General features: G+C 38.3%; 1 protein-coding gene across 1 annotated transcript in view; it reads left to right on the forward strand.

Annotated features, from left to right (window-relative positions):
- Positions 1–20,641, forward strand: part of MLXIPL (MLX interacting protein like) — an 82,621-nt gene that overhangs the window by 27,276 nt on the left and 34,704 nt on the right. The window contains exons 3-7 of the mRNA XM_063449546.1: positions 7,038–7,120; positions 7,279–7,368; positions 8,262–8,306; positions 10,691–10,865; positions 14,705–14,785. Coding sequence (XP_063305616.1) covers positions 7,038–7,120; positions 7,279–7,368; positions 8,262–8,306; positions 10,691–10,865; positions 14,705–14,785 — 474 coding nt within the window. The remainder of the gene's footprint in view (positions 1–7,037; positions 7,121–7,278; positions 7,369–8,261; positions 8,307–10,690; positions 10,866–14,704; positions 14,786–20,641) is intronic.

Below are 20,641 nucleotides of genomic sequence, written 5' to 3' on the forward strand. Positions count from 1 at the left end.
GGCAGGGGTTCCCAATTAATTGTTCCAGTGGAACACTTTGACATAATGCTCGAATAACGTGGAACCCCAAAAAATGTTTGGCACCGTAGCGCAGATAGTAAACAGATAGTAGTACTGAGGAGCAGGTGTGCTTTTGTGTGTACAGTTGATGTTTGTATATAATGTTAGCGTTTTGATACAGGGGTGTGTTTGTATGTAATGTTTGCATTTGCGTGAAGGTGTGTGTTTGTATGTAATGTTTGTGTATTGCAGGAGTGTGTTTGCCTGTTGTGTTGGTGTTTGCTTGGATTTATGCACATATACGTGTTTAAATGCTAGGGTGGTGTTTGATTGCTGTGATGTATGCACATATGATTGCTGTACGTATGCCACGTACGTACATACATACACAAACAAATGAACACACAGACACACATATAAAAACATTGACACATATACACACATTCATATACACACTGACATATACCCACAGACACAAAGATACACACCTTGACACACAGATACACACACTCAGATACACACAGTGACACATACACAAACCTTGACACACACTCAGACACACATACACTCTCACTGACAAACACACATACTCTTTGACAGACACACATACAAAGACATATACACTCTCACTGACAAGCATACATACACTCTCACTGACAAAAACACACTCTCACTGACAAGCACACATACACTCTCACCCACATACAAACACACACATTCACTGACAAACACACACTCACTGACACACACACTCACTGACAAACACACATGCACACATGCACTCTCACTGACAAGCACACATACACACTCACTGACAAACACACATACAAACTCCTTAACAGACACAAACACAATTTATTTATTTTTTTAAATTTCACTCCACCTAGCCTCCCTACCTTTGGGAGTGCTGGCATGGAGTCTATTTCCCTGGGGTCCAGTGGGGCTGCTGGGCTGAGCGGCTGGCGTGCGGTCCCTGGGGTCCAGTAGGGCTGAGCGGCTGGCGTGCGGGTGGCCAGGGAGCAGTGATCTTCCCTTGCACGCCTCTTAGTGATGCCGGCGCCGGAGTGATGTCATATTACGGCTCTGGCATCACTGCGGTGCGCGCAAGGGAGCTGAGAGGGGAAGAGTGCTCCCTCGCTGCCCGTCTCAATAATCAGTGGCGCCTATTTTGTTTCTCGAAATTGCGGCGGAACCCTATTTGTGTTCTCGCAGAACACCAATTGGGAAACGCTGGGTTAGGGTACAGTTAGTTGTACTCCTTAAACCTGCCACCTGATGCACTTCCTTTCCAATCTACAGAAGGTTTTTTTTTTGTTGTTGTTGTTGTTTTTTGCTGTAAAAAAATGCTTTAGTCTCAATTATCTTGAAGTGTAAATCAAAAGTGTTGTGTCAGTGTAGATCTCACTATTTAAAGGAACACTATAGTCACCAAAACAATTTTAGCTTAATGAAGCAGCTTTTGTGTACATATCTTGCCTCTGAAGTGTCACTGCCATTTGGAGTTAACCCCTTAAGACCGCAGGACGTACTATGCCGTCCTTATTTAGATGGCTCTAAAATCCGCAGGGCGGCATAGAACGTCCTGCGGTCTTATGTACTTACCCGGTCGCCGTCGATCCCACGACGGCGATCGCGGTATGGGGGACTTACCTGGGAGCCCAGGGAGTCCCCCTCCATCCTCTTCGGCCCCCCAGGGCCATGTGATCGCGAGGTCCATGTCAATGCCAGCAGGGGGAGTGCCTGTAATGACAGGTACTCCCCCTGCTGTCTGAAATTCAAATAAAATCCGTTAAAACAGTGTAAAAATAAGATTATATCTACTTAGATCATATATATATTTATTATATATATGATCTAAGTATATATATACACATATACACATAAATATACATACACTGTCTACATGTATTTTAATATTAATATATACATAATTATATATATATATATTAATATCAAAATACACGTACAATGATATTGATTAAATATATATATAATTTTTATTATATATATATATTTATATATAATAAAAAATAAATAAATATATAAATACGTTAAAAAAAATTAAAAAAATAATACAAAATAAATAGATAAAAAATATATAAACATGCGAAATTTCGTTCGAACTGTATTTTAAAATTAATATATATATATTGATATCAAAATACATGTAGAACGAAATAATATATATCTATATACATAAGTATATACGTATATATCACTAAATATATACCTATATATAAATAAAAATAATAAAAAAAATTATATACATATATATGCACACATATATATATACACACACCTATATATATAATAATTCTACGCATATATTTATGTAATAATTTTACATAATTAGGTCATTTTATTAATTACAATTAGCGGGACCTGCCTGACAACCCATGCTGAAACTATAGGGAATTTAATTTGCTAGCACTATATTTAACCCTATAACTTTCCAAGACACCATAAAACCTGTACATGGGGGGTACTGTTTTACTCGGAAGACTTCGCTGAACACAAATATTAGTGTTTCAAAACAGTAAAATATATTACAACGACGATATCGTCAGTGACAGTGAAATTTTTTGCATTTTTCACACACAAATGGCACTTACACTGACGATATAATTGTTGTGATACGTTTTACTGTTTTGAAACACTAATATTTGTGTTCAGCGAAGTCTCCTGAGTATAACAGTACCCCTCATGTACAGGTTTTATGGTGTTTTCAAAAGTTACAGAGTCAAATATAAGGTTTGCGTTTCAGTTTTTTCACATTAAAATTCGCCAGGTTGCCTTTGAGACCGTATGGTAGCCCAGGAATGAAAATTATCTCCATGATGGCATACCATTTGCAATAGTAGACAACCCAGGGTATTGCAAATAGGGTATGGTTTTTTTTTTAGTAGCCACTTAGTCACAAACACTGGCCAAAAATGTGCGTTCAAATTAGTTTTTTGCATTTTCAAATATTAACACTAACTTTGGCCAGTGTTTGTGACCAAGTGGCTACTAAAAAAGACTGGACATACTCCATTTGCAATACCTTGGGTTGTCTACTTTTGCAAATGGTATGCCATCATGGGGGTAATTCTTATTTCTGGGCTACCATATGGTCTCAAAGGCAACGTAACCAATCTGGCGAATTTCAATGTGAAAAAACTGAAATATGTAACATGCTATATTTGACCCTGTAACTTCCCAAAACACCATAAAACCTGTACATAGGGGGTACTGTTTTACACGTGAGACATCGCTGAATACAAATATGTGTATTTTATTGCAGTAAAAGCACACAGTATTATGACATTCACATTTAGAATGTCACGTAGAACTAAAAAAATTTAAAAAAATCTTATTTTCTCTCATTTTTGTAATATTTTTTCATATTAAATTATGTTCCATACCTAAATATTTGATGTTAAACGAAAGCCCTGTTTCCCCTGAATAAAATGATATATAATAAGTGTGGGTGCATTTAATATGAAAGAGGTGAATTACGGTTGGACAGACATGTAGCGCAAATGCCAGGTTTTGTTTACGTTTTTTTTGGATCACAACTTGTACATTTGGCTGCGGTCTTAAGGGGTTAAATCACTTTAGTTTCTGTTTAGTTTCTGTTTATGCAGCCCTAGATACACCTTCCCTAGCCGTGACTCACACAGCCTTATTGAAAACAAAAGAAAAAAGTTACCTGCGCTCTTTCCCAAATCCCTATGTATATTTAAACAAATGGAGGTTTTTAGTTACCTCCAATGGCCATGAGAGGGTATGCCCACCTGCCACGTCAAGGCAGACCTCTTAGGTGGGTCCTAACTCTAACCATTCGCCTTGCTTCCTTGAGCTTCCGGCAAAGATATCTCTAATGAGACAGAAAGGGGTATTTTTTTTTTTTTTTTTTTATAATTCTTTATTTTTCATACGATAGGTAGAGCAAGTAAAATACAACTTACAGGCTTGCGCAGAAGTCAATCACGAGGATAACATTCTTGGAAATACAATATGTAACATAATCTCACATGATAAGCCTCTTTCGAATCCCTTTGTGAAAGGGGTATTTTTTATATACATCCCATGTGTTCCCTTTTAAGGGTTAATATGCATACCCTCTCATGGCCATTGGAGGTAACTAAAAACCTAATTTTTTAAAAATATACATAGGGATTTGGGAAAGAGTACAGGTAACTTTTTTTCTTTGGTTTTTACTGTATGTATTGGGGCTGATGTGTGCTATGGTTGTTGCTGCCGCCCAGGAGTAATGGGAGTTTGAGCGCAGGACTTGTTTTTGTGTATTTGTATTCACTTTTGTATCACACAGCTATGTTACAATGCTGCTGCCCATCCCATGTGTTCCCTATTAAGGGTCAATAAGCATGTAGGGATGTATATAAAAAAATACCCCTTTCTGTCTCATTAGAGATATCTTTGCCGGAAACTCAAGGAAGCAAGGTGAAGGTGAGTTAGGACCCACCTAAGAGGTCTGCCTTGACGTGGCAGGTGGGCATACCCTCTCATGGCCATTGGAGGTAACTAAAAACCTCAATTTGTTTAAATATACATAGGGATTTGTGAAATAGTGCAGGTAACTTATTTTCTTTGGTTTTTACTGTATGTATTTGGGCTGATGTGTACTATGGTCGTTGCTGCCGCCCAGGAGTAATGGGAGTTTGAGCGCAGGACTTGTTTTTTTGTATTTGTATTCACTTCTTGAAAACCAAATTGTTTTGTTTTCAATCAGATGTTAACTTACTTTAAAAGTTTTTATCTCCTGCTTTGTAAATTGGATTTTTGTTACATGAGGCTCCTGCAGAGTCTAGCAATCTGTTCACAGAGCAGGAGATAAGAAATTCTGAATTAAACAGAATTTGCAATAAAGGAAGTTTAAACATTAGATTATTCTTTACAGGAAGTGTTTAGGAAGACTGTGCAAGTCACATGCAGGGAGGTGTGAGTAGGGCTGCATAAACAAAGTGATTTAACTCCTAAATGGCAGAGAATTGAGCAGTGAGACTGCAGGGGCATAATCTATACACCAAAACTGCTTCATTAAGATAAAGTTGTTTTTGGTGACTAAAGTGTCCCTTTAACCCCTTAAGGACACATGACATGTGTGACATGTCATGATTCCCTTTTATTCCTGAAGTTTGGTCCTTAAGGGGTTAAGGTACTATTTCTCAGCAGAAGGGTTTGGATAGATTAAAGAACAAAGGCTGTCAAGTGGCATATGTGATTTAATGGAGATAAATGCAAAGTTATGCATTTAGAATGAGTAGCGGACAATTATCACATACCCTATATGTTACGCAGTGAGGGAAAACAATATTCAGAAGGTCTTAGAATAGTTTTTAGCAGCTGTGTGCAATGTCCACCAGCAGTTGCAAGTATGGTACTGTCATGCATCAAAGGGGGTAAGATTTCACTCTGATAATGTTGTTCTGTTTTAAATAAGAGAACTCAGTATCAGAGGAGAGCTACAAAATTCATAAGGGGAATAGTAGATTTTAGGTTTTGAAGAAAGGCTAGAAAATTGGAACTTATTTAGGCTGAACGTATTTAGCTCGAAAGAAAGAGTTTCAAAAGAAGTATAACATTATACAAATATATACAGGGCCAGTAAGAACAGCTCTCCGGTTCCCTGTTCAATAGTAGAACTTACAGAGGACAAGACTCTAGAATTGAGGTAGGAGATATCACCTAAGTCAGAGGAACATGTTCTTTTCAGTAAGAACAATGAAGATTTGGAATTCTCTGCCTGAAGTCTTTTTTTGAGCCTGATGTAACATAATGCAATATAATGTTTTTGGGAATAATAGGACATGGTGGGACCATGGTATCTTTAGATGAAAAGTGCTCCAATGGAAAATACATTTATTCCATTAATACATCACCACGTAGAAATGGGGTGGGAGCCGGGCTCTGCCTGCCTCCTGTGCGCTCACAGTGATCTATCAATGTAATGAAATGTTTTGTTACACGTATCTTCCACTGGAATGTTTTCTAAAGATCCTTTTTCATGCTATGAGGCTTATAGGAATGGAACCTCTAGTTCGCCAGCTCGCGGAAAAGAAGGTCTGTAAGATTTAGAATTGGTTAAGTTTGTGAAAGTTGTGGTTCAATGCTGTTTTATTTTTAATTTATAGTTTTGCTTATATTTTAAAGCATCATAGACTAGTAGACTGGCATGTCCAGCCCTCCTTAGGGAAAGGTTGAACCCCAAAGTCTTTGTTCCATTGCTGAATCTCTTTCTCCTTCCTTTTTCTAAAAATCTTTAAACAGAAAGAATTGGACAGCGCCGACGCTGATTGGCCAGAGAGTGGTCAGCTGATGCTCTCAGCCAATCCGTCATTCCCCATTTATAAAACTAGATTAAAAAAGGTTTGCTGTCTCCTCTCTTGATCCCTCTTATAGCACCCCTACTCAAGAGCACGTCCCACTACAAATGTAGGATACATAAATTGAAAACAATGATCAAAGGCTCCACCAGACCAGTAAACACAATCAAAAAGGTATAAACATGGAATGCCATTGTTTTTTTTTATCTAGTATTCCGATTTACCATTACTACCAAACTATGGTGAACTGTCAGAGAACATTTTTCTGTCTCATCAGATTATTTTCCTTTAATAGTGTGACAATGTCTTTACCCCCTGTTTGGCTATTTTTATGTCTTGTTTTTAACTGAAAATCTGAAATTAAAGATTGTAAAAAAAACAAAAGAAAAAAAAAAACAGCAGAGATGATTAGATTTCAACTATATATATTGTTTTTGCTATGCGTCAGGCGGTTTGTTGATCAATTGTTATTTTTTTGTTTCCCAAAACTGTGTAATGAGTTATATAGTGCTTTTAATAGTCTGTACATGATAGATGCATTAAGGGAGTTTACAAAACTACATCTCCCCTTAATGTCCTATCCCTGTGTTACTCAGGATGAAGTTCTCCAACCAACATTTCTCTTGATAATTACATGGAATTCGGGGCATTGGAAGGAAATAACCACAACGTATAATGTAAATCTCACGTTTGTTGTGTTCCCTTCAGACGTAGAGAAAAGAAGGACCCCTGTGTGTGGGTTTGTGACACCCCTTGATGGCTCAGAAGGAGATGATCACCGGAAACCAGAGGCAAGCAACTTGAACAATAAAATTCATTACAATTCATTGTTTAGCGAATACACCTCTTAGTCAAGTAACAAGGGGCGGGTTAAAAATGCATATGACTGCTATATGTATATATTTTAATCTCATAAATATATATCTAATTGCCGATCTTCATATTTTAGGCCGTGGTCTTAGAAGGTAACTATTGGAAGAGACGTATAGAAGTAGTAATGAAGGAATATAACAAATGGAGAATTTACTACAAGAAACGCGTAAGACACCCGAGCTTCTTCTGTTTTTATTCTTTATTAGCGCCTCAGGAGTGAGCAGTAAAGATAAGAACTTAGCAGGAGAGATTTGTACATCGTGAAATAGAAATCTCAGTAGGATTTTTAAAGAAATTCTGCTTTAAGTCAGTATAAAATTGACTTGATTCTTAAAAGTGTGTATTGTAATTGAAATTTTTTGATATAAGCTAATAAGATATTTCAGAAGGGAATAGAAACTATCAGAGTATTTGCTAAACTAGGGCTTAAAATTTAAAGGCCTGAGTTTCTAGCCAGCCCTTGAAAGTTACTCGCCACTGCAAGACTAGAAAGTCTGTGGCACACTCATCAGGGATGAATTTCTACTTGCCCAGGCTACATTTTCACTTGCCAAAGACTAGTGGCAAATGGAACGTTTAAACCGTGCACAAAACTATGAATCTAAGGATGTTCAACAGGGGGATTGCAATTCATAAAATAAAATAGCCGAGTTTGGGAGATTTTTCTATTTGCCTGTTTTGGCTTAAAACAATAATTGTCTGATGAATTAAATCCTCAAAATGCACAAGTTATTGACACATGCTCACTAAAAATGTGGCTTCTAATAACAGTGTTGGTTGCCCATTGTAGGCCACATGACTCCATTTGTGAGATTTTTATCAAAATGTGGAAGACATTCATATTCACCTTTTCTTGAACGTGATTAATTTTAGATAGGATTATAACTCTTTCAATTAACATTTCTCATCTTAACACAAATCTATTAAATGAAGCATTTTATACCAGGACTGTTTTGTTTTGGTGTTGCAATTGATACTATTTGCACATATTTTGGTTGTTTATGTTCATCACTAATTCTAAAAGTGATCTAAAATCTCATTCATATCCTATTTTCACAGCTGCGAAAGCTTCATCAAGAGGGAAAACCATTTCAGGGACAAAAGGTGGGTGACATAAAATAGTTTGATAACCTACAAAATGTTAATGGAAGTTAAAAATTGGTTACAAAAATACTGTGAAATAAACCGTTTCACACTTTTAGTTGCCTTGTAGCTAGCATTAGAAATGCTGTGTCCTGTTAGACCTAGACAACACTAATGCTCTTACAATACTTGTACACTTTTAACTCCATCAGCCATTTTTTGTCTTACAAAGGCTGGATGGTTATAGTAGTCAGACCTATGGGTACCTATGTTTATAATTGTATGTACATCCAAGAATTTATGTCTATATTACAGCTATGATGTCAGTGTAGGCTAATTTAAATATAAGTTAAATATAAAATCACCATAACTTGTTTAGAATAAACTAAATATATACAGAATGCATAAAATTAGGTCCTGCGTTTAAACTCCCACTACTGTTTTTTGCCTTTAACTCAAAGAAGCAAGGTGAATTGTTAGTGTAAGAGGTTTTGCCTTAACATGAAAGGTGAGCTTATACTTTAATGGCCATTGGAGTAATACTAAAAACCTCTTGTTTTTTTTTAAATGTGCAAAGGGAATTGGGATAGTCTGCAGGTAACTTTTTTTTTTAATGCATAAAATATATGCAATTTGACTTGGTCTTTGATTTCCTGTTGAAGTATAATCAGATTGTATGTATTTATTATGATATAAATTAATATGCAGGAGAATACCCACATTTCTGTAAGTAATTATACCAGTAATGTATTGCAGTAAATATTCTGTAAAATGTACTTCGGATAAGAAAAGGAAGAAAATATATTCAGCTTTAAAATTCCTAAGATTGCAGAACTTACACGTATAAGTGCTGCAGCAGGCAGTCCCTTCCCAGACCCAAAATAAGCTCAACCAATCAGGAACTTCTGATTCTGGGTTATGGAGACAAGTTCAACAAATATTGGATGCCAAAGGAGGAAGTAAAATTCCATCTTTGACATCACTGATCAAGTAGGCAGTCTTATAGATGCAGTGATTTTGGCAAATTGCCACTGTGTATTGTGACAGGGAGACTTTATACACCATATCCATATAATGCTCAGGTGTTATGGTGCTTAGAATTACCCTTTGAAACGTGCAAACGAAATATACATCTCCAGACATTTAGGCAAAACGATACTCTTGATTTGTACATATTGCTAATTATCCTGCTAACAAAATGTGTAAAACATTATTTCTAGTAGACCACGGCACACAAGTTAAAATCTCTGATAAAGTGTGAGTGACAGGTGCACTACAGGTGACATAGAAATATAAATAACAAATATTAAAGGGACACTAAAGTCACCAGAACAACTGCAGCTTATTGTATTTGTTCTGGTGGGTAGAATCATTCCCTTCAGGCTTTTTGCAGTAAACACTGTCTTTTCAAAGAAAATGCAGTGTTTACATTACAGCTTAGTGATAACTCCACTGGTCAATCCTCAGGTGGCTACTAGAGGTGCTTCCTGGAGCAGTGCTGCACAGTATGCAGCACTGCCATTCAGTGTCTCCACCCTCTGCATGCAGACACTAAACTTTCCTATGAGGAGATGCTGATTGGCCAGGGCTGTGTTTGACTTGTTTTGGCTCTGCCCCTGATCTGCCTCCTTGATAGTCTCAGCCAATCCTATGGGGAATTATTGTTATTGGCTCAGACCACCACTTCTGATGATGTCAGCAGACAGAGGAAGTTCGCAGGCAAACAGGGGCAGGGCCAGGAGCTGCAGACTTTTATACAAGTGAGATTTTACTATATTTAGGGTGGCAAGAGTGGGCCAGGGGGGCTAGATGGTGGTTTTAACACTATAGGGTCAGAAATAATTGTTTGTGTTCCTTACCCTATAGTGTTCCTTTAAGGCAGTATATATTTTATGAGAACCAGTGATTCAACATCACCAAGACACATCCATTCCTTCTCTCTCTTTTCTTTCTTACTTTTTGTTCACTGCGTGTTGCTATAGTATTCACATCCTATTGGGCATTTTCTGCATTTGGTATCTTTGCATGTAATTTAATAGCCTAAAAAATATTACAGTAAAGTATTATTAAAATAGTATAGATTTGAAAGCATTCTGGATTGCATAATATATGATTAAATATTGAGTGGTTCTATTCATTCATTGCCAAAAACATATACTACTGGCCTACTCCTTGAAAATAATTAGCCATATATTGCAATACCCTTGAAAATAATTAGCCATATATTGCAATATCAAGATTTCATTTGCATTCTATTTCAGAATAGCTTTGTCTGTCTTGTTTGCCTGTAGTACAGTGCTGTGGAATATAAATAATCGTAAAGAGCATTGCTATATAAATAATTGTAATCTTTATTGTAACTATTGAAGGTACATTTATCCATCATTTGTCTTATTTTGAGGCAGGGTGTTCCTTCTTGGAGAAGCGGTGAGGTATGCACTGGATGGCATGGATTGGACAATGTCCATCACAATGAAGATGAAATGTTGTATGATCTGGATTACTTCTTAACCGATATCTCTGATACCCTGTTCACTACAACACACGGCCTTCCACCTGCATATACACCTCCAGACTATGGTAAGTGATCTTGTATTACTGTCCTTTTGTCCAGCTTTCTGTTATGTGTCCAAGTTTCATGTTGATCATAATGTATACAAATGCAAACAGAATACATCTGACAATCAAAGGATGGATTCCAGTGAAAATTCTTGTCAAAATAGCCAAACTTATAACAGAAAATAATGGGATACTTTTTATAATTCAATTATTTTGGCCTGAAATAATTTACAATGTGTTGTGTGTTTGGAATGCCAATGTGTAGTGAATGGTGTTGATAAAGACATGCAGTGCGTAATGGTAGTGAGTGTTGTGCGTGCAGACATGTAGTGTTAATTATAACATGTAGTGTGTGTGATCTAACTGCACAGTGGATACAGTCAGTCTTAATCACTGCTCCACCCTTATCTATATTTTTATTTTTGATTCTACATTGTGTGTAGGGGTACAACACGTGAGTGTGTCAGCAGCATATAATAGTCCACTAATATAATTCATACCAACTCTAATATTTATTTATAAAATATTTTACCTGGAAAGTAACATTGAGATTTCTCTCGTTTTCAAGTATGTCCTGGGTCCACAAAACATTGCATTGATACAATAGGGTACAATAAAATACAAAAACTATTTATACAAAATGTAACATAGAACAGAGGTAGGAAATATATAATCAACCATGACATGTGCATTCTGTTTTGAGGTATGTAGAGAGGGATCTCTTAAAGCATTTTAGGCCTGGGGAAGATTTGAAAGTGTGTGGGAGGTCGTTCCATAATTGCGGTGCTCTGTAGGAAAAGGAGGATCGAGCTGCTTTGTTTTTGTATTGAGGTAGACTAAATAAAGTGCTGGTACTGGATCGGAGGTTATAGGAGGTGGGTGTTTTTAAATATTATACAAATTTATAAAAAAAAAAAATTGAACGCTCCAAAACCAATCAACATTTTTATTCTTAATCTGTGCTACATGACCTAGAACTTAAAATATGTTCTAATTCAGAATCTCTCTTTAAAGCAGGGGTTACATGATAGCTAGGCCTTCTGTAATCCCTTCTCTCATAGGAGTGTTGTTTGCTTAATGAAATCTGATGCGAAGTATTTTTCGGTGCAGCCTGCCACAGGATCCAGTATTTTATTGGCTCCACCGGTCCTTTAGAGGGGAATTTAAACAGGAAAACATGGCTTGATGATCAGCTCTGAGTGTGAGAGCTCATTAATTGCAACACTCCTAGTTGCGGGGCATATGACTGCTGCCACGGTGAATGGCGAGCCTTGGTTACGACCATTTGAACCTTGGTACAACCATTTGAGCCTTGGTACGATAATTTGAACCTTGGTACAACCATTTGAGCCTTGGTACGATAATTTGAACCTTGGTACAACCATTTGAGCCTTGGTACGACCATTTGAGCCTTGGTATGACCATTTGAGCCTTGGTACGATAATTTGAACCTTGGTACGACCATTTGAGCCTTGGTACGACCATTTGAGCCTTGGTACGACCATTTGAGCCTTGGTACGACCATTTGAACCTTGGTACGACCATTTGAGCCTTGGTACGACCATTTGAGCCTTGGTACGACCATTTGAGCCTTGGTACGACCATTTGAACCTTGGTACGACCATTTGAGCCTTGGTACGATAATTTGAGCCTTGGTACGACCATTTAAGCCTTGGAATGACTATATCATTTGAACTACTGGTAGTTCCGCCCTTCACCCTCTTCCTAGTGTGTGAAGCTAGTGTATCAAGATGGAGGCATGCAGTGTTTTCCTCTCAATATTTTTGTACAGTTTCATGCAAGGGTAATATTTTAAATAAAAACACCTTTATTGTTGGAATATTTGTATGCTGATATAGAAGACAGAGTAATTCACTAAAATGAAAATAAAGTCAATTCAAAGTGAATTGCAAATTTAAGCAAACTTCAGCTATTTTGTACTTTAGTTTTAAATTCACTTTGAATTAATTTTGAATAGTAAATAACCATGAGACAGTATGATGCATGCAATGCAGTGAAATGAATACATTGTATAGTAGTATAATGCAGTTTAAATTATATATATATATTTTTAAGTCTTAACAAGCCGAATAGACATCATGACTTTTTTCGGATGATGTCTTATTTTATGTATCAGATGCTAAAAAAAACAACAACATCCCAATTCTCCAGATCAAGCTGAATAGGCATCATGGTTTTTCATCCACATTAAAGTTTATCACGTCAGTTGGTCTACAATCTCAGCTTTGTGTCTTGGACCACATTTCACACAACTTCCCCATGGTTGTAGTACCACACACTTTTCCAACTCTCACATAAAAATCTTGGTGTCCTCACTTACCACTCTTTCTCTCACAATATCAGGAAGGCCATGCCTTTTAAAATGCATAATGTTCCCCAAACTAACATACCCGTTACCAATCCTTCCATCACTACTTTTGAAATAGTATGTGCCAAGGTTATGCTCTCTATTTATCACCTTCCCTTAGCATAGAAAAACAATTAGGGTGACTCTGTCACAGTTGCAGCAACTTAAATTTATTCTAGAGCTTAAAATCCATCACATATTTGAATATAACTTGGCGGCTAGATATCGCCATGCCATTGATATGGGATTTGGAACACAATACCTTCTGCAGTTGCTTAATGAAACAAGTTACTTCTTCCGGTTTCTTGCAGTTTCCAGAGGATGTTACTTACGTTTACATTTTGGAAACTTACAAGAATCCAACTTAAAAATAGCTAGCAATATTCCAGATTCCTCACATTCCTCTCTAACCCTTATTTCTACCATCTGTTGTCTGCCCAATTTTTTAAAACCGGTATAAGAGTTCCTTTTCCAGCATTGATAGTTGTTTAGACTGATCATCATAAAATCTTAACTCACCCACAAATACAGGGCAAGTTCCCCTGCATCTCCCATTTTTCTTATTTACATTTTCAGAACTATATCCATACAGTTGTACATCACCTACAGGACAATGACTGGACTCACTCACTAAACTCTCTTATTTGGAACTCTTTTTGACCTTACTACCTCACGTAGCTGGTCCTTGGGTTTGTGTGTTAGGGAGATTCCCTAACACACAAACCCAAAGGAAACAAAGGAACACATACCAGTCCTTACAGTGGCCGGGCTAGTTCCTAAGACAGATAAATGAAATATCTGCAAGCAGACAGAGAGCAAACAAAATAATTGTCAAAGAAGCAGCGGTCATGAACAGTAAATTTAATACACAGTAGAAAAACACATGATGCCCGGGTAACAAGAACTAAGACAGGGCAAGGAAACAAGGACAATCAGACGGTGTACATATACCTTCTGGGTTGTGATTGGTTACAGAAGGCTGTGCGATCACAAGTGTGTACACATCATCAAAAAGCTTCACTTAGACTGACAATATAAAAGAGGACAAATACAAGCATTCCATGTCATCAATGTTGTCAGAATGAGGCATCACAAAGATAAGTGGGGAATGTCTCATGTGAGATAGAGAGTCAATTACATGATCGCACAGCACCGCGAGGAACAGGTATCATGATAATAGGGTCTTTCCTAAGCTTTAAGTATAATTCACCTCCACTACACATTCTTACCTTACTTTTAGAGAAACTATGCAAGTCTTTTTAAAATGTGTATGATTTAAAATATTTACTCTATTCTTCTTATTTAAAAAAAAAAAAAAATACAAAAAAAAAAAAACGGTGTTGATTCACAGAAATTTGTGTTCTCCTTTTTGGGGATACTCTGCAGTTGTGAAGTACAGTTTTCAATATACAACTTTTATCTAGGGTAGGTTATGCCAGTCTAGTTTAGTGGTCGTTGTTCTGTGTCTTAAATTTCTTCTCTTTCTTTCCAGACTACGCTGGTAATGCAGACATGATACAACCAGAACTGGCAACCTTACAGCCTAATTTGGATGATTTCATGGATATATCAGGTGACCTAAGGACCAAGGGTTCAATTGTTTGTTGTTTGTTTGTTTTGCTTGTTTTTGTCAAAACACATGACAAATGACAAATATAGATTGTAACATGATTTCTTTATATTTTTTAAATGTATTTCGTGCATATAGATTTAGAGTGGAGGAAGTTAGTGTCCAATATAATAGGTATCAGTGGGCTCATTCGTACTGGACTGGGAATCACAATATATTATACCCTATTAAAAGGGACACTATATGAATGTTAGAATGTAAAAAATGTAGTGGCTTTACTGCTTTCTTTCTTTTAAAATGTTACTCCAATCCTTGTTTACAAAGAAGAAAGAACAGGTGGAAGCTAAATACAATATGAGTATCAAAAGAGTACAAAATACAAAAGATATACAAAATAAGAGTACAAAATACAAAAGAGTATCTAGGACAGACAATAGGGGATAACCCTTGTAGAAAATTGTAAATAGGAAAATAAACAAACAAATGTGATCTATCCTAATAGTACCACGTATGTAGACAAAATTGTTCAAATATAACATTTAATGGGTTCAGTTAAAATTGGAGTGACTAAAAGACACGGGAACACAGGGGGAAAAACACATAAAATTAGTAAAGAATTTGCTGTGTGCAATTGCTATATAGATAAAGGAATCTGAGTGGTAAAGCCACTAGAATATAGATAGAAATATATATACTGCTAGGTTGCCATATCGAAGATATGTTATAACGAAATATAACAACAATTTAAACCAGGTCCCAGAGTAGGAAGTGCAACAAAGAAAATAGGGTAGCAATCTGCAACGAAAATCTAGTTGCTAGATTTTCTAGAACTAGTGTACTTATATAAATATAAATATAACCGATCTTGCTCTCTTTGGCTTTGATGTTTTCCTTTTCTAGATTGTTGCTGTGCTTATATTTCTTATAGGATGTAATTGACTCTTGTGATTTAAATGGTTTTTTTTTTTTTTTTGCTGTGCCAGAGATAACAAAACAAGTTTATGATGCCACGACAGCAATGATCAGCAATAACATACAATATAAGATAGTAGCATGGCATTCAGAGTAAGTTAGCACAATTGTGTAATAGATTAGTAATCCAGTTACGTTTAACGTGTCTAAGCAAATTACTGTATATAGTTAATTGACAGATAGTGTAACTAAGACACAGACATTTTTAAGGTTAAAGATCGAGACAAGCATACATCAACATGACTATTAACAGGAAAGTTTCTCAGGGAGGCCCCCAGCTGATTGCATGTTGTAAAGAGTAGGCCAGAGGTGATACAAGAGAATAGAGAGAGGATGCTTGAGAGCAGTGTCACATAAATTACCCCTTGGTGTGAGGGTAAGATGAAGGGCAATAGCTCTACTTTGTGCAACCCTGGCACCTGTATCAGTCTATGCCAGCTAGGGGCATCGCAGAGTCCTGCGGCTTTCAGAGGAATGACGGTCCTCAGAGCCTCACTGTGTGCCAACAGGTTGTTTCATAGGACCAGATCACTCCTGGCACCTCAGACCGTTGAAGAGTCTCTGTGTTGGACAGCGGTGCATCCCTCTTGCTTGCTTTCTTGTGCTGGATCGATAAGCTCTTCATGGTTTGCCACCATGTTGGGGTCCTATGCACTGCTGGAGCCACAGGCTGCTGCTGGGTATGTATTGGCTGTGGTGTGGAGTAGTTACACGGCTGTCTTGATGGAGGGTTCTGTCAGGGCAGCCTCCCAGGGATGGACCGGGATGACCCCGACTGGTCCAGAGGGGTGTGAAATGGGGCATCTGTTTTTCATTAATTGCCGTCGTGTAACCCCTGTCTGGGAGATCGGCCACTTCTCCCGCCCGGTGCGACTTAGGCCACATGGTCCAAGACGTGCCACAAATGAGCTCACGTTGAATCTTTGAGCCCTGCAGGGATTCACAGCTAAGTCAAGAAGCAGATAAAACCCTGGATTCGACCTAAATCAAGCTGGGTTAGGCAGAAGTCTGCTTATTAGTCAGTATAGGACAGGAGCTCTATCAATACACGTCTCTCCACCATGCCACTCAGGCCCCACCCCGTGATTTAAATGTTTTGAATGCCCTTTTATTATTGTTTATTACTTGAGTTTTACTTTTACCAAACTACTTTGTTTTGTTTTTTTATGTATAATTTTTATTGAAAAACCTATTTACACAGTACAATGTCCAGCATGTAGAGTGGAATGTTGCAAGTGATGCACAACATTACACCTACTATGACACCTTTTAAAATAGATGAAATAATCTAGACAGATCATATTATATAACAAAATATAAAGGAAGGAAAATAAGAAAAGAAAGGAAATTGAATGGGGCAGAGGGGTCAGGTAAGGAGGAAGTAGATGTGCTTCCTGAAGTAGATGCCATCAGAGTCGAGGTAGTGGGGCAAACGGCATCCCAATCAGCACATATCTGCAAAGATCTGGTTGTGCTTCCTCAAATCATATGGGCAATCTTCTTCATAGTTGCAGGCGGAGCAAAGTGAATACAGCACACATTGAGTGGGAGGGTGACAAGTAGACTTGCAATGGCTTGCAATCATGTGTTTTTGCAGCAACCAATACATGAAGGACCTCTGTATTGTGCAGGAGTTTGTCTGGCAGGAAACATTATGGAGATTTTAGGGTGTGCACCTTGGAGAGTTTTGAAAAAGTGGTCCTCAATAAAGGGTAGACGTGCAATTTGTTTCGATCCGAATATGGATTCGGATGAATTTCAGGGCAATTCGGACATTCGGATACATCCGAATGTCCGAAGTTCCGAAATGACCGAATTTCCGAAATTCCGAAGTGTCAAAGTGCCGAAGTTCCGAAGCACAGTATTGCCTAAGTACTAATATACTTACCCAGTGAAAGAAGAAGAATGTTACATTGAATACAAGTTTAAATAAAAAGTATACAAACATAGCCAGGATTCAGCTGTAACATACATTCATATAAAATGTAAGTTACTTGGCCAGTCAGTGTAATGACAGGAATGAATAAGTAGATAACTCCCTAATTCCCACGGTATTAGGGAGCTGTCTACTAAAAGGCTGAAAGACCTAAATTGGTCTTTCAGCCAAATTTACTAATATACCGCGCTATACCGCGAGTAGGGGCATGTCTATTAAACAGTGAGCAGCCTGTGGCTGCTCACTGTAAAAAAAAAAAAAAAAAATTGTAACTCTCATATTGGTGGATTAAGTAACCAAACAGAGAGTTATGAGTCAAATTACAGAGCGTGGGAAAATTCCAATTTCCCACACTGTGTAAAATGACACAGAGCACTCTGATTGGTGGATTTCAAACCAACCAGAGTGCTGTGACAGGTAAATGTAGAGACTTACCTGTCAGTCTCTTCATTTACCTGTCAGAGCACTCTGATTGGATGACTTAAACCCACCAATCAGAGTGCTCTGAGCCTAATTGCAGGGCGGGGCAAGGCTTTATAAGCCTTCCCCCCGCCCTGCAGAGCTCAGTCTGCGCGGAGCCCTCCATGGGTGAAGAAGGATTATTTTTTTTTGCGCTCGTTTTTTTTTTTTTTTTTTAATTGCGTCGGTTATTATTGTTTTTTATTTGGCCTTTTTTGGGGCTGAAAAAAGAAGATTTTTACAGATTCTTGGTTAAAGGCCCCCCCCTCATTATTTTTAGGGTGAGGGGGGTAGGTAGGGGGATATTTTTTTTTGGGGGGGGGGGGAAGGGGGTGACTAGGTGTTTGGGGACCCCTAGTCACCTGGGGGGGGACTTTTTTTTAGGGCCCCCACCCGCCACTCAGGGGTCGGGGCCGGGGGGAGGACAAAAGGTCCCCCCTATTGGTATTTAGGGCCCCCACCCACCGCTCAGAGGTGGGGGCCAGGGGGGAGGACATTTGGTCCCCCCCCTTTTTTAGTATTTAGGGCCCCCACCCACCACTCAGGGGTGGGGGCCAGGGGGAGGGGTGGGGGCCAGGGGGAAGGACCTTAGGTTCCCCCCCTTTTTTAGTATTTAGGGCCCCCACCCGCCGCTCAGGGGTGGGGGCCAGGGGGGAGGACATTAGGTCCCCCCCCCTAATTAATATTTAGGGCCCCTAAAAAAAAAAGCGGTGGAGGCTCGGGAGGGGGGACCCTATTTTATTTTTTTATTTATTTTTTAAAAAAAAATTTTAAACTGTTTACTAGACATGCCCCTACTCACGGTATAGCGAGTAGGGGCAAAATTTACTAATACTAAGTCATTTTTACTTAGTATTAGTAAATTTGTCTGAAAGACCAATTTAGGTCTGTCAGCCTTTTGGTAGATAACTCCCTAATACCGTGGGAATTAGGGAGTTATCTACTAAGCGGCTGCAAAAGAAGTCCCGAAATGCCGAAGTTCCGAAGTGCCGAATTGCCGAAGTCCCGAATTGTGAAAATCCCGAATTTCGGAATGCCGAACCGAACCGAAATTTTTCCCCATGCACATGCCTAATAAAGGGCCAAAAGGAGTAAAGATACGGGCAGTCCTAAAATACATAAAGAATGGTGCCTCATTGAGAGCCACATCTCCAAGGTTGTCAAAGGATCCTCTGGAAAGGTGAAACCATATTCATTTAATTTGCTTCTTTTGTATTTGTTTCCCAATGTTATATATTGAGAAATTTACTTTTGTAGACTTTGTTTAAAAGCTTTTCATTTATCCACTGTGCTTTTGCCAATCAATCATTTTTGCCAGTCAATTTGTTGTAAAGATGGCCTCATCCTACTGTAATCAGACTTTTTTTAAATGAAGCATTTTTGTAAAGGTATCAGTTGCTATTCCCTGTCAGTAATAATGTTTGGGGTTTGTAACATATCCATACTACTAATAAATGTCCCCTGTTTTCTAGTATGCAAATTTCTACCCTTAAGACTTTAATATCATCACATTCTATTTTTTCGGCTCTTGGTATCAATTCAGGTTTGATTTATAAAGAATACCCCTCACGCTTTTTTTTTTTTTGGATCCTACCTAAATAATGCATGTCTATTTCAATTAACAGCTAAAATCAAGTATGTCATCCCACCAATTCTCAGTAATACCAGTTATTAGACATGTGCACCAGTGAAATTTTCGTTTTGTACGAATGAATTTGTACTAAATAAAAATGTAATTAGTCCATTCCGAATTTAATCCGTAAACCATTCATTTTCAGACGAACTAAGGTAAAAAAAATGTGTTTTCTTTCATTGCGACTAAAATACCACTGCGCATGCAAAAAAAAAGCAAGGAGGGAGCCGGCAGCGCTACCAGCTCCCTACTTGTAATAATTCATATTAATCCCTCCCCCCTCCCCCCCCCCCCCCCAGCATTATAACCCATGAGGTTACATCCTCCCGCATGCCGCGAGTAGGCCAGTGGCTGCTCGCTGGGCTGCTATTGCTGCCCAGTCGCTAGGGAGCCCAAATAACAAAAATGAGGGGAACATAGTGCCCTCCCCAGGTGGGGACCTTAATTAAATAAATAATGGGTGGAACTAATGACCCCCCAGGTCCCTACCCATGACTAGCGGGTGGGGACCTTAATTAAATAATGGGGGGGCCTAATGTGGAGTAGGTAGGGTTGAATTTTTTGGGGGGAAGGGGATGACTAGGGGTTTGGGGAGCCACTGGCTGCTTGCTGTTTAGGCGACATGCCCCTACTCACAGCATGCTGCGAGTAGGGGCATGCGGGAGGATTAAAGGATCACAAGGGCAGCAACGCATGCTCGTTGGATCCCAGATAAGTTGTCAAACTGTTCTCAAGCGGTTTGACTACTTAGCCTATGAGGGCAACAGGGCACTCCTGGCACCATAACTGCTACAGCTTGGAGTGTTCCTTTACTACATATTTTCCAAATACTTTTTATAGTATCCCTGATTAATTGAGA

Source organism: Pelobates fuscus, chromosome 1, assembly GCF_036172605.1.
Source record: "Pelobates fuscus isolate aPelFus1 chromosome 1, aPelFus1.pri, whole genome shotgun sequence".
NCBI classification, from domain to species: Eukaryota; Metazoa; Chordata; class Amphibia; order Anura; family Pelobatidae; genus Pelobates; species Pelobates fuscus.